General features: G+C 42.2%; 1 protein-coding gene across 1 annotated transcript in view; it reads left to right on the forward strand.

The window, feature by feature from the left end:
- The window catches only part of LOC149461455 (SWI/SNF-related matrix-associated actin-dependent regulator of chromatin subfamily A member 1), a 277,776-nt gene extending 255,845 nt beyond the window's left edge, over positions 1 to 21,931 (forward strand). The window contains exons 23-24 of the mRNA XM_089678296.1: positions 13,606 to 13,713; positions 20,900 to 21,931. Coding sequence (XP_089534422.1) covers positions 13,606 to 13,713; positions 20,900 to 20,968 — 177 coding nt within the window. The 3' untranslated portion in view covers positions 20,969 to 21,931. The remainder of the gene's footprint in view (positions 1 to 13,605; positions 13,714 to 20,899) is intronic.
- Positions 21,932 to 23,267: the final 1,336 nt, after the last annotated feature.

Below are 23,267 nucleotides of genomic sequence, written 5' to 3' on the forward strand. Positions count from 1 at the left end.
GGGCCCCTATACCGCCTCCTCATGCTGCTGCCAAGTCCAGAGTGTGTCATGGGTCCCTGTACGGCCTCCCATTGCTGCTGTCTCCATAGCCACACTCTGCCATGTGCCACTTTCAGGTCTCCTCACACTGCTGGTGTGTTCAATTTTTTGACATAGGGTGCTGGCAGATTACGGGCCTCCCATTGCTGCTGCCAGGCTCGTAATCTGCCATGGGCCCCCGTACCGACTCCTCATGCTGTGACGTTGCAACAAGGTGGAATTCAACCCTACATATGTTAGACCGCCTTTACGAACAGCGAAAGGCCATCACAGATTTCCTGATGTTAAAAGCGGATAAAGGTACTCCCTGTGTAACTTAGATGTCAGCCATTGGCAGCTCATGCGTGACACCTGCCGCTTGCTCAGGCCCTTTGAGGAGGCCACGCTATTCGTGAGTCGGCAGGACTATGGGATGAACGACGTCATTCCTCTGTTGCACGTCCTGGAACAAATGCTGTTAACAATGGCTGGTCAGGGTGCGGTAGACGTGGCGCACAGATCTCAACGCCACATGACCCCTGTGGGGGCAGGACAGGAAGAAGAGGAGGAGGTAGAGGAGGACATTGGTGCTCAGGAATTATTGAGTGAAATGGGTGGTTTTTCCACTCAGCGGACAGGAGTGGAGGAGCAGGAGCATCTGGTAGAGGAGGAGGAGGAGGAGACAGAGGACCCAGACGCACCGTGGCAGTATGCTGTGGAGATGGAGGCAGGGAGTCCCTCGCATTCCTTGGCACAAATGGCCCATAGCATGCTCGGTTGCTTGCGTAGCGACAGCCGAATAATAACCATCAGACAGAGGGATGACTTTTGGCTGTCCACCTTGTTGGACCCTCGCTACCCTTCCAAAATGGTGGCCTTTTTCACACCTGCTGAGAGGGAGGCCAAAATTACGTACTATAAAAACCACCTATGTAGTCAGTTGGTCTCTGCCTTTGTGTGCCAACGTCCATCCTCAGACACTGTGGGCCCTGTGCGCTCGCGTTCCGCTGGCATGGCAGCAGTTGAGGGGTGGGGTGGTAGGAGCAGTGGCAGCTCCACCAGCAGCGGCTGCCTCAGTCTGCAGTCGATGATGAGTAGCTTTCTTCACCAGCGCAGTGAGGAAACTACTAACCAGCCGCAGCAGCAGCATCAGGTGGACCTGGAGCAGGAGCTCAAACAACAGGCTTGGGCCTACTTGGACAGCACCCTGCCAACCGAGGTAGACAATCCCCTTGACTACTGGGCAACGAAACTTGACCTTTGGCCCCAACTAGCTGAATTTGCCCTTGAAAGGCTGTCATGCCCGGCCAGTAGCGTGGCATCGGAGCGCGTGTTTAGTGCGGCAGGAGGTATTGCAACTCCGCGGAGGACACGACTGTCCACCCAAAGTGTGGAGAGACTCACGTTTGTGAAAATGAATCAGGCGTGGATTAGTCTGGATTTCAAACCACCAGTTCCTGACACAACTGACTAAATCCGCCATGTATCATGCCCCAAACATGTGCCACTTTCAGGTCTCCTCACACACTGCTTGTGTTTTCAATTTTTTGACATAGGGTGCTGGCAGATTACGGGCCTCCCATAGCTGCTGCCAGGCCCCTAATCTGCCATGGGCCCCTATATACCGCCTCCTCATGCTGCTGCCAGGTCCAGAGTCTCTCATGCCATGTGCCACTTTCAGGTCTCCTCACACACTGCTGGTGTGTTCAATTTTTTGTCATAGGGTGCTGCCAGATTACGGGCCTCCTATAGCTGCTACCAGGCCCCTAATCTGCCATGGGCCCCTATATACCGCCTCCTCATGCTGCTGCCAGGTCCACAGTCTCTCATGGGTCCCTGTACGGCCTCCCATTGCTGCTGTCTCCATCGCCACACTCTGCCATGTGCCACTTTCAGGTCTCCTCACACACTGCTGGTGTGTTCCATTTTTTGTCATAGGGTGCTGGCAGATTACGGGCCTCCCATTGCTGCTGCCAGGCCTGTAATCTGCCATGGGCCCCCGTACCGCCTGGTCACGCTGCTGCTGGGTCCACAGTGTGACATGGGTCCCTGTACCGCCTCCCATTGCTCCCACTCTGCCATGTGCCACTTTCAGGTCTCCTCACACTCCTGCTGGTTTCCATTTTGTCATAGGTTGCTGGCAGATTACAGGTCTCCCATAGGTGCTGCCAGGCCCCAAATCTGCCATGGGCCCCCGTACCGCCTCATCACGCTGCTGCTGGGTCCACAGTGTGACATGGGTCCTTGTACCGCCTCCCATTGCTCCCACTCTGCCATGTGCCACTTTCAGGTCTCCTCACACTCCTGCTGGTTTCCATTTTGTCATAGGTTGCTGTATGGCCTCCCATTGCTGCTGCCTCCACCGCCACACTGTGGCTCCAAACACTGGTTTTGGCCCCGTGACTGGCCAAATGAGTGAAGTGTGCGGTGATTCTAAGATCGACGGCACTCATCTGCATGTCATACTGAGTCACAGTATTATTTCTCTTCCCCAGCAGACTCCAAGGGCATTTAAATTAAAGGTACAGTGTTCTGCACTAATATTAAGTCTCTCTGAAGCCTAGAAACACCCTTTTTTAAGTTAAATTCACAGCGAATTTATTCGACTCGAATCGAATATTGTCCACGAATTCGCCGAATCAGTCGAATCGAATTTTTCATTTCTTCGCTCATCTCTATCAATAACAATACATCAAAATTCGACAGAACTTGGGATCCTTTCCATCCCTTAGCAGGACCCTGGCTGGCCCTCTTTTACTTCACTCTTTTTCTTATTCTCTTTTTTTCTCATTTTCTCCCTTATTCTTTCTTCATACTTTTTGTTTCCATTATTAACTTTTGATGTATCTGACTATAGTACCGAACTGCTGTTTGGTCACTTTTTTCATAGTGAAATATGTACTGGAACTCTGTTCATTGTTGCTGTTTACCCCTTTTATCTGTGGGTTACACCAAAGGGACTTCTTGGTCCCACATATGTATGCAATGTTCGTTTCCTCAGGACCAGTTCACACCACAAAAATGCACTCCAGATGCATTCCGGATATGTTTTTGCTTACAGTTCACACCATGTGCAGTTCCGGTGTAGTTTTTATACAGTTTGCTATGTTCCAGTATGGTTCTGTGCAGAAAAAATGCAGCATGTTCTACTTTTTTTTCTGCATCGGAAACTGACTGGAACTGACTGCACTGGTGTGAACTAGGGCCATTGGAATATATGGAAAACCCTGCGCATGCATTTTTGATGCAGAAAAAAAAACGCACTGGACTGCATCTAGTGTTAACTAGCTCTTAATCATTCAGTACAATGCCAATGCTACCTATGTTCACATGTGAATATTGTCCTGAGAGCTCAATATCTCTCATTTGTTTGTACTTTCGGTTTGTATGTTTGGTCTTTTCAATAAAAATATTGAAGCATAAATAGGGCCCTTAGTCGTAATGGTATTACTAAACAAAGTTTTAGTGCATCTGCTGCCAGATACACTGTGATATTAGACATTATTTTTACTTTTATTGCTATTTTAAATGCTTATTGCCTTAGGTCATTGCGAACATCGTGTTGCTATGGAGACATGGAGACATCCATTCATTGCTGACCAGAAGAATGGAAATAGCCAGGAGAACAGAAAGTGTAGAAAGAAAATGCCTCTGACTATGTTGTCTTTATTCCACTGTATTTCAGTTTTTTTGTAACAATTTAAAAGATATTTTGAAACATATATGTATATACAATTAATACTTTTTATTAATCAAGAAAGTTTGAGAACCCTTTGAGTGGCTTATAGGGCCATAACATCTGTTGAATAATTCCCTTTTCTATTTTTGACTGCAGATAGTTTTTGGGCTGTGCTTAGTGTAATTTTCACCATTACATGATCATTGAGCTTCTCAGCAGTAAGGTTGCTGTCAATCTTTAATGAAATCACCATTTGCAAAAATGTAGCTTCGTCTTATAGGAAGCCTTCACCATGCTTCACTGTGTTCTGTTAGAGCCAAATATTTAAAATTTAGCCCTTCCTATATTGTAGTGAGAATGTTGACATTTACACTTGGCCAGGAGATGAAGACTGTCTGTTGAATGTGTTTGTTACACTGGCATATCCCATTCACAGCCATGGTTTTGTTTTTACTACCGACTACTCTTTTATTCCACCTGGCTAAGCAAACATTTCCAGGCAAAATGTGCATTTTGTAAAGAAAAGTTATGGCACAGGATTCATTTGTTGCATACTGTACCTGTTATTGCTTTGCAGTATGTTGTGATGAATGTTTTATTTTAGGTTTCTTGCATATGCTCTGAGTGATGGTGTTGCGCACAAGACTTGGGTTGCCAGGACCTGTAATGAACTATGGCCTGTATAACAGACTAGATGTACTGCCTGGTGTCACCAATGTGGTAAAGATCATTGTAATGTTATAATGAAAGCTGATAGACAATGCTACACCTGACAGATTGTGACTAACAGCACAACAAATACATTAGCATATTCTCCACTGCTATGCTTTATGCCTTTTTAACTTAGTGATGGAAGCTGTGTCTGACAACATATCTTCCACATTTCTACCAGAAGCTTCTTTCAGCACTTATTTGGAATCACAGTACACAGTAGCTCTGCTAAATAGGTTGAAGCAGTTGACTTCAGATAAAAATGTTTTGTTTTTCTTCAGTTTACAATATTCAGTATTTTGCAACATATCAAACTTTGCTTTCTAGGAGCTAATAATGCTTTAAGTGGTATTAAACCCAAATCAAACATTTATTATATTTCAGCTTACCAATTCTTAGATGTGATAGCTGCATTCATTTTCTTTTTCAGGCTTTCTTTCTTATATTTTTATCTGGTGATCCAGCCAACAAGTCTATTGTTTTTCAAAAGCACAGCTCTCCAGCAGAATGCATCTGATTCCATGGATGGGACAAACCATTTAACATAGGCAACGGTGCTTAAAATGATCAGCTTTTATTTATTCATGTAAAACCTTTATGCCAAAAGGAAAAAAAAACAGCTGTAACTGATTAAAGATCAAAGAGCTGGAGTTTGGCTTCAATTTGTTATTATATTTAAATCTGCTAATACATTTACAACCCCCGGCTGTCTGCTGTGCCTCCTGAGCTCCTTCATCCAGTGTGGGGCACTCTAATATAGGAGGTGTGTTACTGGCAAGATCACCAGGTGAAAACAGAGAATAATGCCAAGAAAACTGAGGCAGGCACTATATCTAATGATTGATAAGCTGCAATAGATTACATTTTTGGTTTTGGGTTTAACACCACTTTAAATATTTAGTTGTTAATAAATATTTAATTATGGTTTAGCGCTCACTAAATACTGTGATGTTAAAAACAAGTTGCTGATGGTTCTGCAGTTGTACTTCACTGCAGTACCACTTGTATTGCTCCAGCAATCTGTGTCTATATCTCTTTTTTTAAAGTGGTATTAAATAACAAAATGTATCATATTGTAGATTATCAGTTCTGGTGGCTGCATTAGTTTTTTCTTAATTTGTTTTTTTTTTCTTTATTTTCACCTGTTGAAAATAACCTCTATCAGTAAGTCTGCTATTTTACAACTTCCTTTAACAGAACCAGCTGTCAAGCAAAAGTGGCAGTTAGCGGGTTTAGACAAACAATTTAGCACTGACAGGGGTGCTTACAATGGTCAATTCATTTATGTAAAACCTTTATCCAAAAGAAGAAAAAACTGTTAGCTGTAACTGCTTAAAAAGTGTTAGCTGGAGTCCAGTTTTATTTTGTTAGTCAAGTCCACCTATATCTACTAGCGCATCGCACACTAGCCTATTCCCATATTGATAGTGCTTCTTTCCAAAGGTGGCTCTGTTGCTTCCCCATGCAGTAGAGTCATTCAAAGACAGGAAGTGTGCAGCCACCACATGTTAAAGTGACACTTAATTCAGAAAAGCACCTTCTTTTGCTTTTGGCCTCCTCCAAATCTCCACATTCTTTATACCTTTTCAAATCGGGAGCAACGGCTGTGTCTGTGCAGTTACTGCCTCCCAAAAGACATGAATGGGAATGCCTGCACAGGGATGCATGGAACACCTGTGTATCCCTATGCGGGAAAACATGGCCTTCACAGAGGTGTTCGCGTAAAGTGGTTGTAAACCTCAGACATGAAATATGAACAAGCCATATCCATCTATAGTGTTTACTTGTCTCAATCCAGAGCATGTCCAAGTGTCATTTCTGTCTTCTCCCTTGTTCCTCTGCTATCTGTGTGCGTCACTTCTGATGAGTTCTTCTGACACCAATAGAAAAATGGTGACAGGGTAGGGCAGAACTTGTAATTGTCCCTGTGTGTTGTGTGAGGTGGGGGTGTCCCTTCCCTCCAATCAGTTCTCAGAGCTCTCCTCACTGATCCCCCTAACTTCAAATCTCCGCTTCCTGCTTCTCAGAGCTCAGAGATCCCGTGTAAATCCTATTTAGAAGGATTTGTTTAACATTGTATCTATCTTTCTCCTTGCATAGAGAAATCAAAACAACTGTTTGTTAAAAAAAAAGATAAATATATATTAAAAAATAAAGTAAAAAATAAAGAAAAAATACCTAGATCAAGGTTTGATCTAGTTCAGTGCCAGCGTTAGTATTTGGGTCAAGGTCAGGGTCAAAGGTCTGGATTTTTTTTTTCTCATAATTTGTATCAGTGTCAGTGTGTTTTAGGTAAAAAAAACAAAATGTACACTATTGTTTCTGGGCTATACTGTGGGTACAAACAACAAATAACACACATTTATGGTATCGCTGCGATCGTCAAGAGCTGGAAAATTTATTTTGGGTTGTTCTTTGGTGGTAAGTTATGGTAGTAACAAGAAACACACAGCTAAATTAAAAAAAAATATTTTTTTTTTACTATTTTGGACCATTTTTCCTTTGATAGTAGAAAAATCAGGAGATATCAATTACCATTTACCACCAAATGAAAGCCCAATTTGTCCTTAAAAAAACAAGATATAATCCACCTGGATGTACAAAGTAGTTGTGATGATATGTACAGATTTACCAACATGTCAAAGTTGCAAAATTGTGCATAGGCGGTAAGATATCTTTTACCCTTAGGCGTGAAGGAGCTAATCTCTATGTATCACCTGAGGCCAGTCACTTCACTGGGTACATGTAAGTGTTTACAACCACTTTAAGTACACCAGTGTGAACAAGTCCTAACAGTAATGTACAGACATGCATGCATACACACACATGCATCTAAACTTAGGCACACATGCATACACACACACTCGCATACATATAGCCTGTTGAAAATAACTCTGTTTACTGTACCTGGCAGATGCCAGCACCCGTGTTTGGCATCCATGCTTCTGAGTAAGATGCTTGTGTACACAGTACTGCATGTTAAATGTAGCCAGGGCTAGTTGAAACTCAGGAAGAAGCCTTTCCCCTTCCACATCTTTGCCCATTACTACCCGCTCTCACTCTACAGTTCAGTGCTTCTCTGCTTCCTGGAGGCAGAGAGCCAGTTGGTTTCTCGGCTTGTCAGCCAGTCACCCCAGTTGAGAACGGTAGGTAGTAAATATGTATAATTGTAAATTGCGCTAAAGCAGTGCTGTAAAAAATGTTCCCTTGGAATGTTTCCTGAAAAATAGCAGTGCACTTCCTTCATTGTGTTTGTGAGGGTGTCTAGGCACCTCAGCCTTATAGCTGTAAGTCTGCTATTTGGGATCTAAGACACTGTTGCTTCCATCCGCTAGTCTCACTAAATTTGGAGTGAGAGTGCTACTGTGCCACTCACTGTTCTGCGTACTAGGAGCTCTGAGATGAGAAAGCAAAGCCCTGCCTCTGGAGACTAGTCCTGTGTCCTCTGTCATTTTAATTGGCCAAAGCTTCCAGCGTTTTTTTTTTTTTTTTTTAAATCGATTAGACAAGGCCTAGAAACTCTGTAACTTTTTTTTATTGCTTTCTGTGTCCCCACCAGGCACATTTACCCTCTCTGATTGTCATGTTGACTGTTGTCATCAAGACAAAAAGTAATAGAAAATCCAAGGTTTTACAGTTCACCAGTGCAAAGGCTAATAGTGTAGCATGTTTAAAAACAGAGTGTCTATTGTGAAAAACGAATAATATGCATTCACAAATGCAGTTGAGGAGCAAGGCACATAACCACCAAGGCAGAATAGACCACACAAGCGTCGCAAAAACTGGTGATTGGGAAATCTTGCAGGGATGGAGTAGGATGGTTTTCCAATGGGAACACCCATTTTGGTGACAACTGTCTAAGAGCTTGATTTCTTTCTCTTTGTAGAGTTTTCCCTCTCAGTTCCTGTTACATCATTAAAACAAGAAGTTCAGAAAGAGCTCTTACAGACTGCAAACAATAAACTGATGGGGTTTTTAACCCTTGCCTACTCCACCCAAAATTAAAGAAAATAATTTTTTGGCTGTGCATACTGTTAACCACTAACTTATCTACAACATTGGAAGAACATTTATTTCAATGATTTAGCTGACTCAGAAGGACTGATTTACATCAGTAGCAGAGACTTTAGTAATTAAGGTAAAGCAATGTTCCCTACGGTCTTGTTTTTTGGTTTTGTGAACAGTAATGTAGTAACATACCTGTTAACACATACCTCTGCCTATACAGTCTTTGTGGATAATGAGATATTTTAAGCATCCTTAGATTTCATGGCTACAGTTACTATCTGCAGGAATCGAGTATAGGACAATAAACGTGTATTTCTCATTTATCTGTAGAAAGTGGATGGGGCTACCTGACACAACCTTAAACAACAGTCTCTTCAAATTCGCCTTCCTTTCAGCCATCAGAATGGCATTATAGACAGCACTTTACAGACAAGAGCAATTTCTTGTTATATATTCTGTAGCAAAAAGCTGTAGAACTTTCTTCCCTGGAAAACTTTCTGATTTAATGGTATAAGGGGAAATGAAGCTGGGAGCTAAAAAACTAAAATGTGAAAGTAAAATGATGATAATTTTAATTTACAGCAACTATTTAAGCTGAAAGTAAGAAGTCATCAACCACAAGCATAGTGGAGTCTGTAACGGATTCCCAGCGGTGCATTTGATAGACTTGCTCTGAGCACAATGCACAGAGGCAAGCCTTCAGTGTCACAGAGTGTTGTTGTTTCACAGTGTGCAATCCATCAGCTGGGTTTCAAAAGAAATGGTAAAGTTAGCCTGGCTCACATTTCTCTGGGCATGAAAGACGAAACACTCTTTTGACAATCAAATCCAGTTATATAAGAATATGTGAGCCTGTGTTACATACATGTTTGAGAATGTTTTTAAACAATTTTTACTCTGCATTTAAACGTAATTTTTTTTTGATCTTCAAAGACACATATAACAATTCTCTTTAATTAATATCTGAAGAAAATACATATTTTTTTAAAAAAATGTACAGAGTTAGGAAGGATTGGAACTCTTGTTAGATTTTACTGCTGTCAGAGACTCCGTTGGAGAGATTCCTTCCTTCATTTTCTGTCTGGTAATTAGGTTGGCCCCAGGGCAGAAAGTAAGGGAAATCTCTCTTTAAAGCGGAGTTCCACTCACTCTGTAAAAAAATAAAAGTCAGCAGCTACAAAAACTGTAGTTGCTGACTTTTAAAAAACAGCCACTCACCTGTCCCACAATCCCGTGTTGCCCCCACCACAGCCTGTTTCACTGGCCATCCTGTATTCCAGGAGGCCGGCATCTTCAGTGTGGGCACCCGGCTGAGACAGCTTGCGGCTTCACAGCCGGGTGCCCACTGCACATGCGTGAGTGCCGCTGCACTTCATGAATGGCCCCATTGTCTTCTGGGACTTGTCACATGTCCCACAAGACTTCGCGGAGGGAGGGTAGGAGGAAAACGTTTGGTTCCGGTCGCCTAGGCGATCGCAGCGGAAGTGGGAGTGGGTATCTGTCAAATTTGGCTACCCATTCCCCCTCCCCTGCTCCCCAAAGGTGCCAATCCTTAATGGGGAGTAGTGGACCAATCTTTAAAGCGGAACTTCCCCTTTTGGGTGGAAATCAGCTTTAACAGCAAAATAGACAAAAGTATTTTTTTAAGGGGAATGCTAGAACCCCTATTAGGATTTTATTGTTTGCTTTTCTGTTGTTTTTCCTTAGCTTCCTGTCTAGTGAAAGTTTGTCTCCAGTACGATATTATACTAGCAGCAGCCCTTGTTATGCCTCTTAAAAGCAATTTGGATTGCTTTTCAGTGGCATTTTGACAGGTAGTGAATTGGCGATATCTCACCATCTCACCCCGTTTTAACCCTATATATGCTGCACCACTGCAGTGCCACTTCATGCATTGCATGCAAGTGCAGAGCATATGCAGTGCGTCCCCATTCGCTTGAAGGCACAGGGAAGATAACATTTTTGTAGCCAAGTAAAGGATTATGGCCACAGCATGTGTACAGGAGTGTGGAAATTTTATAAAAACCTACTTGTCCAAAGGACTAAATCAAGGCTTCAGTCTGCTTGTTCCTTTGATGAACTACTTGTCCTGATAAAAAGAATTAATTTTAACCAAAACAGTATTTAAATAATTTTAATACAGTTAATAATTAATTTTGCCTGTCTCCAGCACAACACTCGGGGACTAGCAGGGAGGGGAGAGACCTTGCAGTATGATGAGCACTGATTGGGTTCTAGTTTGGAAAGGGGAGTGTCGGCCTCTCTTTAACACTCTACAAAAGCGCATCTGTAAATGTAAATGAAGCACTGGTCCCAATGAGAATAAAAAAACTTTATTCCTTCAGGTTACCCTCAAACACGGAAGCACTTGGGTGCTCAGTACATGTGCATGCTGAGCAGCAAAATCAAGCTCTGGTGTCCGCTCCATGAGGCTCCATTCACACTTGGTTATTTTGGGATCGCGGCAGAATTGATGCGATTCTGCCTGCAATCTCAAAACACCCTACAATCTCAAAACTCATGTTCAGGTGCCATTATTTTCAATAAAAACATAAAACGCACTGCTGGTTTGCCGCAATTTATCACATGGCAAATCGCATCGTGTGAAGCTTGTCACCCAAAAGCAGCTCCTGTTCCTTTTTGGGTGTCAGTCTTCATGTTATGCGATTTGCCATGCAATAAAGCAAGCAACAGTCATGGCAAGACTGCTCCGTGTTTTAGGTGTCATTATTTATGTAAAATAATGGCACTTGAACCTGCATTTTGCAATTGTAGTGCATTTTGAGATCACTGGCAGAATTGCAGTGATTCTGCTGCAATCCCCAAAAAAAAGTCAGATGGGAATGGAGCCTTAGTTCTGGTTCACACTGATGCGATCTGATGCGGATGGCATCTGAAAAAACATTGTTTTCTATGAAGGATGTTCACATCTATGCAGTGAGATTTTCATCCAATTAAAAAAGGGTCCTGTGCAAGTTTGGAGCAATGTGTTCGAAACTCGCACAGCATAGAATATGGTGGCATTCTGACATAACTGTTCACATAGGATGCCATTCATAGTCAGCTTTGCATAGAAGAGGCTAGAAGACAGATTTGAATAGCACCTGAACTGCTGAAGCACTACCTTTGACAATCGCACTGAAAACTTATATGAAAATCGACTGCATAAAGTAAACCCTGCTGCTTGCCTGCAGCCAGGTTAAATGTAAAAAAAAAAAACACCTGCCTGGCACTTGGAACTGCATGTCCTTGGCATCAGGCACTATGGTTTGCACATCCCTGTTGTACAACCCTGTCTGGCTACCTTTGCAGCTTTTGGCGGAGCAGCAAAAATGTGGCTCAACTGCCTGTTTTTCCACCGCCCCTGCCACAAGTGTAAGCAAGTCCAGATTGACATGAAATCTCTTTAACCTCCCTAGCGGTCTGATTATGTCCATATTTCTGTGCTCAAAGCGGTACATTTTTTTGCATGGAAATAATAATAAATTTAATTCAATAATATAACCAAACCAAAAACACTGAAATTTGAAATATAGCGCCAAGTTCGCACATCACTGAGCAAAGTCGCAGAATCGTTTTCAGTGTCTGATGACGAATTTCATTATCACTCAATTCAAAACCTAAAGGGACGCTTTTTGGACGCCATGGACATTTCTCAGTTTCCAGGCAGAAAGAACAGTAAAAATGTAGGCAGGACACCTGACAAAGCACTGGGGACAAAATGTGTGTTAAATGATTTGATACAGTAATGTTTTACTATGTGATTTTAGTGAATTTAGTGAATGTCACTTTTTGTCATTTTCAAATTTCCCATCAGTTCCGTCCCCATACGTCCTGACGTCGCAGGGGACGGAACCCAGAAGACAGATGCCGGCATCCACCAGAAGACATTACAGGGGACACTGCAGAATTGACATCGCGGGAGCGCAGGACAAGGTAAGTCAAGCACAGATCCCAGAGCAGCACCACATGGTAAGCCCGAGTGTAGCTCGGGGTTACCACTTGTGGTACTGAAACTTTATCCCGAGCTACAAGCGGGAATACCACCAGGGAGGTTAATGGTGCCACAGACAGTAGTGAAACCTAACAGGTTTTCTAAGCTTTCCCTATCCTATCTAAAGTTTAACCCCTTGCTGTCGACCACACGCAAATTAGCAGCCTCACAGAACTGGGCTTTTTTCCGTGGGGCCGCTAATTTACGTACATGACTTTCTGCTGGGTGCACGGTGCACTCCCAACACAAAGACCAGGGTGGCACTGAGAACCCCGGGTCCTATTCTAATGATCGGTACTCATGATTCCAGGTCACCTGATCGCTGTGATAGCCTCTGATTGGCTATCACAGTAATCAGTCACTGTGAAGCCCGCCACCCTTGTTTTCTCTCTCTGAATTCTGGAGAGTCATACATTGTATCTCTCTCTGTCCTTTCAGAGAGAAAAAAAAAAGTGTGCGTAGAAAATAAATAATAAAAAATAAACAAAAATACCTAGATCAAGGTTTGATCTAGCTCTGTGCCAGGGTTAGTGTTTGGGTCAAGGTCAAAGGTCAGGGTCAGTTTTTTGTTTTTTGGTCAAGGTTTTTTTTGTCAATTTTTAAATTAGTATCAGTGTCAATTAGTGGCAGGATAAAAAAAAAGCAAATTGCGCACTATTGTTTCTAGGCTGTACTACGTGTACAAACAACAAGTAACATACACATATGTGGTATCACTGTGATCGTCAGGAGAAGGAGAAATTATTTCTGGGTTGTTCTTTGGTGGTAGGTTATGGTAGTAGCAAGAAATATACAGCTAAATTTAAAAACGTTTATTTTTTAATATTTTGCTCCAGTTTTCCTTTGGTAATAAAAATTATCAGGAGATATCCATTACCATTTACCACCAAATGAAAGCCCAATTTGTCCTGAAAAAAACAAGGTATAATCCACCTGGATGCACAAAGTAGTTGTGATGATATGTACGGTTTTACACATGTCAAAGTTGCAAAATTGTGCCTAGGCGTTAAGATTTGTTTTACCCTTAGGCACGAAGGAGTTAAAAAAAAAAAGTTTGGGGTATAGATCACTTTAATAAGGTCTTGAGCAATCTACTGATATATGCTTTATTCCTTTTAACTAATAATAACTGAATGATTCATACTTAATCACATGGTCTGCCTGTAGTTTCTGATTTCTTTAATATTGTTGGTAGGAGCTACAGAGACGCTGCAATACTCTCATTTCACTGATAGAAAAAGAAAACTTGGAGATAGAAGAGAAAGAAAAAGCAGAGAAAAAGAAGAAAACTGCAAAGACATCGGTAATATTTACTATTTTCAAACCCAAGATGTATTAAGCAATCAGAATGGGTTGTGGCTGATATGTTAACCTTCATACTTCTGTTCAAAGCTCTGTTCAAGGCACTTCAGTGTTTAGCATAGGACATTTGAGGAATGTCTGAACAGGAGAATTGGGTTGAATAGTCATGAAGAGCATGTAGACTCTCTTAGATGTACTATCAGCGACGCAAGCCCACAGCGAATACTCGAAACACAAAGTGGAACTTGTTTGGTGTAGGAGTAAATGAGAGGGGAGCAAGTAAAAACCAGCTGTGATAAAATTTGTAACAGCCTGCAATACCTCAGACCGCCACTAAAAGGAGATATCCCTCATCTATCTGGTAGGCCACACATGGGCAGATACAAATTCTTACATGCAATCTAGTACACCAAGGCACGGGTGTCAAACTGGTGGCCCTCCAGGTGTTGCCAAACTACAAGTCCCATGAGGCATTGCAAGATTGACAGTTACAAGCATCACTCCCAAAGGCAGAAGCACAATGAGACTTGTAGTTTCGCAACAGCTGGTGGGCTGCTAGTTTGACACCCCTGTTCTAAGGCATGGGTGCTCAACCTGTGGCCTTCCCATCTCATCATGCCTTTGCTTTTGGGAGTCTTGCTTGTAACTGTCAGCCTTGCAATGCCTCATGGGACTTATAGTTCCGCAACAGCTGGGGGGCCACAGATTGAGCACCTGTGCTCTAAGGGTTGGGGATCAATCTAGCAATTTTACACACACTTTTGGGATTTCTCAAGCTACCCTGCAAACTAGAATCATCAGAGACGCGACTTGGCTTGCCACTTACACTATGTCAGCTTGCCACTACCTAGAAGTTTGTTCGCTGACTGGTCTTCTAGGCAACCATACACACGCACAGATTAGCAATACAGCCTACTGCAGAGGTGTCCTACCTAACCACTGGCCAGTGTCTGCCTTCCTAGCACAGTCTCTCTTCCTTCACTGCAGCCAGCTCCTCTCAGCCTGTAGCCAGATCCATGCATTCAGTTCAGCATGTGATGCTGGCAGAACAGATCCTCTAGCAGTAGCATGTGGTCAACAGCTCACAAACACACAGGCTTGTGCCTTCTTGCAACCCTTAGCCCTGTACACTGGCTCCAGTGATAAACACTCTCTGGTGACATTCTTAGCTCCCAGGCCTTACAGCAGCCATCACAGAAAGCCCTCAGTCCTATTCCCCTTTCTTTTCATCTTCTACATGGATTTGTCTGCCTTCTCCCAGTGCTGGGTGGGAGTAGGACATGTCCAGTATCCAATCCTGAACCTCCTGGGATCCCAGCCAGTCAGAGGTTCCAGGGGCTAGTACTGTTCAGCTGCAGCAGCAGCCAATAAGGGCACAGTCCAGCCTCATCTCTCCTTTGGCTGTATATCAAGGGGTAAAATACAAAAAAAAAGATTTTTGCTACTGCTTATTTTGTTAGCAATGTTGGGAAAGATTTAAAGAGCCCAGCCCAGTGTTACAACAGCTATTTGTAATATTACTCAATTTATATATGCTTAATTTTACACGTGCTATCTCTGTCATAATGGGGGAAAGATTCTTACAGATTTTCCCAACATTAATTGTTGTCAAATAGCACTATTACAGTATTCCTTCACATTCAATCCTCTGGGTCCAAAAACAAGAAGTGTTTGCCCCACCCCCCCTTTTTTATCCACTTAAGCTCTGTAAGGTTTTGCCCCATTCATGACCAGGCCATTTTTTGCTATTCGGCATTGCACTATTTTAATTGGTAATCGCACAGTCGTGCAACACTGTATGTAAATTATGTTTTTTAATTATATAAACGATAAAAGAAAGACATTTTTGAAAAAGAAAAAACAATACTTTCTGCTATAAAACATTCAATAAAAAAAAAATCAAATTTCTTCATAAATTTAGGCCAAAATGTATTCCGCTACATGTCATATAAGTATATATTAACTGATTTGTGTGAAAGTTGTAGTGTGTACAAACTATGGGATATATATTTGAAAATTGATAATTTCTGATATACTGACAGCCTATCTCTTGAGGCCTTAAAATGCGAGGACAGCACAAATACTTTCCAAATTACCCCTTTTTAGAAAGTAGATAGTCTGAGGTATGTTAGTAAGAGGTCTGGCAAGTTTTTTACAGTTGTTATTTTTTGTCATAAGTTTTGTGTCCAGAGGACACAGTGGTTGTTTGAGCGGCGTGTTGCACGCCACAGGGGCCATGCAAGTTAGCTTGTGCTAAGCTTGTCTGTTGCACACATTACCCCCAAACATTCTGTATGGAGACTCCTGATAAATCCTGTTTCAAAGTCCTGATAAATTGTTCACTCCTCCCAAATGTTTTTCAGGTTTGCATCTGTTTGAGGAGTCCTTTATTAAGAAGTGAGCTGTTTCCACTGTTGACCTGGCAGTGTCATGTCCTAATAAAGCACTGCAGAAAAGGCATGTAAAAAGTGTCTTTTGCACATGCCGTTTGAGGGTCAACGTCTCTTTAGGGCTGGACAGGATGTCTGTAGCTGTAAGAGTACTCATCTACCACAGCAGAAAAAGCTTAGGCCTCCCTCAAGCTAGGAACACACGCCCACCCTTTGTGGCCAAGAAGAGTTTGTTTTGTTGCTTTAAGGCTTACACCAATAACCAAACATAAGCCAGGGACCCAGTTCAGCCACAAACCTTGGAACTTTAAATCCCCCAAACCTGTAGAAAGATCCATTTTGGCATGAAGGGATGCCCCAATATTAATAGTAGTGACACATCAGTTATCCTTTGCAGATATGTGAATAGACAGCATCTTAGATGCATTGATATGGGCAGTGTTTAGGGTTACAAACTAGAGTTCCAATTCAGCCCTCACTCTGCTGTATGTTTTCCAATCTTTCTGTGCCACAACACAGGTTAGCAGACCTCCATGAAGCCCTTGCTGGTCTTTTGGATCAAGGTTTTATTGCCCCAAATTCTATAGCAGAAAGGTTTCCCCCGATTTTATTCCAACCTTTTCACAGTACCCGACTAAAAAGGGGCTCTACCCTATCTTGGATCTCAAGGCTTTAAATGTCTGTATTCAGATCCAAACATTCCACATTTAATCAACCAGTCATAACCTTCCTCCATCAGGGAGATTTACTGTCCTCTGTAAACATCAAGGATGCATACTTTCCTACTTGCCTGTCCCTATTTTTCCAGCACTTTCCTTCGCATTGCTGTGTGTCCCCAACACTTTTATTTTGTGGCCCCTGTGCTTGCCTTGTTATTCTCTCAAGACAGTCCCATTGCTGGATATCTGGACGACTTCCTGTTAAGGAAGCGGTCAGCACAGGTCTGGACTGACAGTGTCCCTTAGACAATTCAAACCATAAAAAAGTTTGATTGGATGAACCTTCAGAAGTCATTGTTGTAACCTACCCAGGTTGTCTCATTGGGAGGTGAATGTGGGGGGCACAAAAGGGGCTAGCAATCTGACAGTATAAGAGTGAAGCGTGGATCCATATTTGTTCAGCAATTTGGGAATGCCTAGCACTCTGGATCCTCACATTGGGGTAGAGTTGTGGAGTTAGGCCTCCTCACATGGCAGGCATGGTGGTCAAGTGCCTACATCTCAGGGCAGGTTATAGCGTATTTCTGGTGTATTGGAGACTTTGGAATGTATAGATTGAGGTGCCCTAAATTGACGTGATTGTGCCTGCATGTCACAAAGTTAGTTACGGTGTTCCTTTGGTCCTTCTGGTCAGTATTTTCAAGGAGGACATTGTTGCTGCAGTCTTTTGCATTCGGGTGCCTTCACTGGTTGAAGGCTCTTTATTTCTCCCTGCTGATCTGACAGATTTGATAAGGCTATATCATCCACCGAGCTGAGCTCAGATTCTTGATTGGTGAGTGCTGTCTCCTGTCTAAAATTCTAAGACCTTTGCAGTGCTCCTGTTTGTTGCAGTCTTCCTATATAGAGATTGGGAGATCTCTGACAAGTTTTTTGCCCCTTCCAATTGTCTGTCAGTCTTTTACTCACTTGAGTAGAACTTAATAAAAAAAAAAAAGTGGACTTCAGCCTCTGTGGATCTGGCAGTATCCCATCTTAACGGAGTGTTCCCAGTAGAGCATGGGTGATCGACCTGTGGCCCTCCAAGTGTTGTGGAACTACAAATCCCATGAGGCATTGTAAAGTTGACAAAATACAAGTATGACTGCTAAAGGCAGAGGCATGATGGGACTTAAAGTTCCGCAACAGTTGAAGGGCCAAAGGTTAAGCACCAATGCAGTAGAAGATGCGCCTATATTTAGGGACTCTACCAACAAATGGCTGGAGGCCCTTTCTAGAACACTTTCTTTCTAACAGGCCCTGCAATACAATTTGTCTTGACTATGAAATTTGCCTCTCAAACCCTAGCTGATGGGGGTAAGGTCATTAGGATCTAGTTACTAAGTCAGCTGATCTTTCTTGTCATAGGGCATCTGTTGTTGACTTAAAGAACAACCTCTCCAGTGCTTCAAAGGGGTAAATGCCAGGAAACGGACCAGGGAATCAGACATGATGATGGCCTAGTAGTTAGGTCTTGGTGATGAAGCACTCCTGTGACTGGGGGATCAAACCAAAAACTTGAAAAAGAAGCACACAGGGGGTGAAAACACATAGCACATTATCCAAGGTTTATTGAAAGTGTAAAAATGACACAGGTCAGGCAAGAGGGCTCTTTCCTTAGTAGAAGATTCTGGCTGTCTCGCCTCAGGTTTCAACTCTTCAGTCCAGAAGCTGGCCACCTGTTCACCTCATAATGAATGTTAGCGCTGATGATCACCTTCTTTGACATAGTTCACTTTGCCAGGTTTCACTCCAGACATCTGTAGAGCCAAATTCCATCATCATGGTTCACATCAGTTCTGTCTTTGGATTGGCTGTTTCAGTCTACACCAAGGAAAAGACTATCCCTGGTTTGGTTCTTCATAATTCCAACACTGAATTTGGGCAAGTCTTCCTGGAAGATTCATAGGACAGATGCCTGGCTGTGGAGCTAAGATGGGGGGTGTCATGGGAGTCTTGTCGGTGCAGAGGACCTGGTTGTTGGAGGAATCTCTTCTCATTGTAAATATGGCTGTTTTTTCAACTTTGGACTGACCTATTAGAGGTTCATCTGACATGTGTTTAGTCAGGCACACTTTAACCATCAAGTAGCATTCAGAAGCCTTGCAACATCAAGAGGGATCAGAAGGATCCTATCCTGTGGAGAACTTCTAATTCCAGCCTTGTCCGCTGTTTATATTGCAGACATAAACTATTGGCAGGCATTTTCCTCAATCAGCAGTGTCTGGTTGCCAGTCAGCAGAACTTCACTTTTCAGCCTTGTCCGGAGTTTACACTCCAGGCACAGAAAAATGTCAAACAGACATTCTCAGCCGGCATTGCTTGGATCCAGGAGAATGGACCCTACACTGGAAGGTGTTCTAGGACATGGCACAGCTCCAGGTATAGGGGGAAGTCAGATATTGACCTCCTGGCCTCCAGGTTCAACAACAAGCTTTGCGGGATTACAGAGATCTTCTGGCTGGTGCAGTGGATGCTCCATGGGATCAGGACAGCTTGATTTCCCCTCATCGTCCCTTGAAATTTTTTACTCGTCTGTTCTGCAGGATCAAGAGGGAAGGCATTCCAGTGAACCTTATAGATCCAGATTGGGCCAGGCAGATGTGGTATCTCTCAGACTCCTGCAGATGCTCCATGGGGCCTTCCAGATCCTCAGGAACATTTATGCAAAGCACTGGTTTACTGCTGGGTTTAGCAGCTTGACTGTTGAAGTACAAGTCTTGGGGGATAAAGATCTCTCTGAATCTGTGATTCCTACACCTTGCAAAAAGCTAGGAAGTCCACTTTCCAAAAGGTCCACCATTGCACATCAAAGGAAAGATGCTTTCACCCCAGATAATAATTTGCGTGGCATATTCTGATCCTTTTTACAATTAGGTCTGGACCAACACTTGGCCCTGAGTACCATCAGGTGTCAGATTTTGGCCCTTACTATCTTGTTAATTGTACAGGATGTGCCTCATATGGTTCTCCCTGATAGTTTACCCATCACTACGTGGGATTTGAGTTGGGGTTTTTTTTTGCCACTACAAAAACTTAACTTGAACCTATAAGGGATATTTCCTTTTTCCATGCTAACAAAGTTGTTTTGTTGCTATGTATGAACTGGCAACCTTGTCTTTTAAAAAACCTTTTCTGGTGTCTAGACAAAGTAGTGTTGACGCTCAGAGCCTGTTTCATTGGTAAGATGAGTTCAGCCTTTCATCACAACCAAGACATTGTACTGCCATCCATCTGTCCATCTCCAGTACATCAGCAGATTTCCTTTTATTGTCCGAATGTAGTTCGTGCTATACAAGCCTACCTTACAGTCACTGCTTCTATTAGGAAGAGAGACTCTGTCTTTGTCAAGTCAGATGGTACTCTCAAAGGAGAAATAGCTTCTCTTTGCACCATTTCTTGGTGACTCATATTATTGTTCAAGCCTATGGTCTTAAAAATCGTGTTCTGCCATTTCCTGTGAAAATACTTTTTGTAGATCTTGGCTTTTTCGGCATAAGGCAACTGTTTCACAGATTAGCAAGGCTGCCACCTGGTCCTCTATTTTACCAGATTTATGTTCAGCACTTATCTGATGTCAGCTCTGGGTGTAAAGTCATTTAGGCAGACCTGTTGTTTATTTTAGTGAGCCTGTTATTGATTTGTTTGCTGTGTTGCCCATTCCTCAATTGGACTTCTTTTGGACATCCCAAATGTCTCTTAATTTCATGTCCCTCAATTACCAGGAAAATAGTATTTTTGTACTCACTGTAAAATTATTTTTTTTGGAGTTTATTGAGGACACAAGTCCCACCCCTCTGTCATTATGGTCTTGTACTTGGCACTACTTTGTTACAAAACTGACACATGCTTGAAATGGGAGGAGTTATACCAGGCTGGTCACTGTTTTTTGTTTTCCAGTATCCAAATAATTCTGTTGGTGGCAGTATAACCCAAAAGTCTCTGACTCCTGTGTCTCCTCAATGAACTCCCAGAAAAGGACTTTACATTGAGTACAAAAATCTTATATTACTTTTGTTTATGAACTTTCAAATTTTTATAACAAATAATTAAATATGATGCAAGGAAAAATATGTGACTGTTTTATATTTTTTTCCAGTCTGGTAAAAGAAAAGCCGAGACAGCAGCAGACAGCTCCAAAAAGGATGCAAAGAAAGTGAAGTCTTAATCTCATGAAGCTCTTTGAGTTATTGTTACAAAACTGCTGTTTTTGTGCATTTGTTAGATATTGGGCCTCATTTATTAGAGTTGTAGACAGATGTTGTTGATAAACATAGCACTGTTCACCGCAAGTAAGCACAAAACACAGTAAAAGCTGTGTTTGATGTGCTTTGCCTGCAAAGTGAATGAATCTCAATAGGAGATTCTGTGTCCAATGAACCACACAGCAAAACTAGTCAAGCAGGATTAGATCCATCATCCCCTTTGCTTCCTTAAAGTGGTCTTCAAACATATGCCAAATGCAGAAATTGTGCACATCCATATATGCCCTAAACGTGTTTTGAGTTGAAACATTTTGTTGCCCACACCCCTCAAACACATTCAGACTTTCAGATCCCAGCTGTCAGTTGAAAGTTTGAATGCTTGAATTTGGTTGTTGCCTGAAGGCAAATCAAATATTGGCTTATATATAAACTGTAATTTCTCCCTTCTTTGCAAAGGAATAATGCTTTGTGTACTTTCTCTACATGTATAAAGTAGAGGTGCAGCATTATTACCAGCCATGAAACAGATGAGAATAGGGTAGGACCTACTGAGAAATGGATAGACCCAGTGCCCATTCCATTTGTGTTGGGGTCTTCTGTAGGGGAACTGTGCAGTGGACCCTTTCATGCTTGGGATAAAACATTTTATAACACTTATATAAATTAGGCCCAGTGTCCGAGTCAAAGTTGTGCTTTATTGCAAAAATTTAAATGTGGCCAAACGTGTATATTTTTACGTCTTTTCCTGAAATACATGTGATATTATATTTTATGCCCCCTCCAGTATTTACATCTAAGGTATTTTGTGAATTTCATATATTTCATAATACGGCTGTCTTGGTTTTATGCAAGTGCAAAAGGTTTTGGCTTTTGTATGTTTTATACTGTATGCAGTTGCTTTGAAATAAAAGATCAGTTGGATTTTTTCTCAATGTTTTCTTTAATTCAAGTATAATGCACATAATAAAGAATATGTGTCTGGTCAGGTTGTGATAACAGTTTATCGCATTATACAGTACGTAAAAGGGAATGTAAACACAATAAGGCTCCTAGATGATATCTAGTGAAAAGAATGCTTAAGGTACTCATTTTTTTCTATTAAACAACAAACTCTGAGCTAAAATATTTAATTAGTTCACATTAAAACTCAGTTTAAACCAGCAGTTGAGCAGCTAAATAGTTTGTCAATTTTAAACATGCACACTGTACCTAAATGTGTGGTTTGCAACGTTAACCAAATAATGTTGGAATGGCATGCATAGCTATCAAAGGGCTCGGTATCCCAGACTCTTATCTGAGCATGCAGCCTGGTTGAATAGTTAAGGGAGGGGTAGCAATGTCATGAACCATACCAGGTCACATGCCCTCAGCATGGTGAGCGCACCTTGCCAGGAGCCCCCCCCCCCTTGGCTAAGCACCAGGTCCCTGTGTTTATGGGGCAAAAAGTCTGCTTCTTCACATCCATGGGTTAATGGATGTGTGGGAGAACTCATCAGAATCTGGAAGCCCCCTTTAAAATGTTTCCTCCCTGTTACATAAATAAGAGACACATAGTCCCTGGTTTTACATTCAGAAGAAAGATACATAATAAACACACACTGTATATGAAGTTCTTTATTTAGAAAGCAAAAAGAATGTCCTGTGATATCCAAAAAAAAGTAAATGTCCCACAATCATCCTCTCCCATCATTACATCATTGCAAATTACATCTTTCTGGCTGATTGCTGAAAGTAAACAAACCAGCCAGGGTGTCTGCTGGCATCAATGGCCAAATGTGGTCATGACTATATTTGGTCAATGGTGTCATCACACAAGTTCCCTGGCTGGTTTGTTGGTATTCAGCTGTCAGCTAGGCATATGTCTCTTATGAGTCAGAGTCCCGGCTGGAGAGGGTTGTTGCGATACCTCTTGTCATGTTTGTGCTGGCGGGCCATTATGGTGTTGTTCATCATGATTAATGATGGTTCTACATCACTGGATGACTCTGGAACTTTGAATTTCGAAAAGTCTCCTAGGCAATACCCAGCTATTCAATTGTTCAGTGAACATCCATGCTGTTGACTTTTGCTGTGTTCACTTATCATGGTGTTGAGATTTCATAATTCTGTCTCACAGCACAGTCCTGTCTGGCAGGGAAGGAGACTTGGTTTTCCCCTGCTGCAGTTAAAGAACATTTACGCTTTGTCATTCCTCCTGCCTCTAACTGTAAAAGGAAGAGGCAGCAGGGTCATCTCATTTTCTCCAATATGTTGCGCTGTGTG

The sequence above is a fragment of the Staurois parvus genome, unplaced genomic scaffold (genome assembly GCF_062004578.1).
Source record: "Staurois parvus isolate SC_StPar_1 unplaced genomic scaffold, SC_StPar_1.0 ptg000202l, whole genome shotgun sequence".
NCBI classification, from domain to species: domain Eukaryota; kingdom Metazoa; phylum Chordata; class Amphibia; order Anura; family Ranidae; genus Staurois; species Staurois parvus.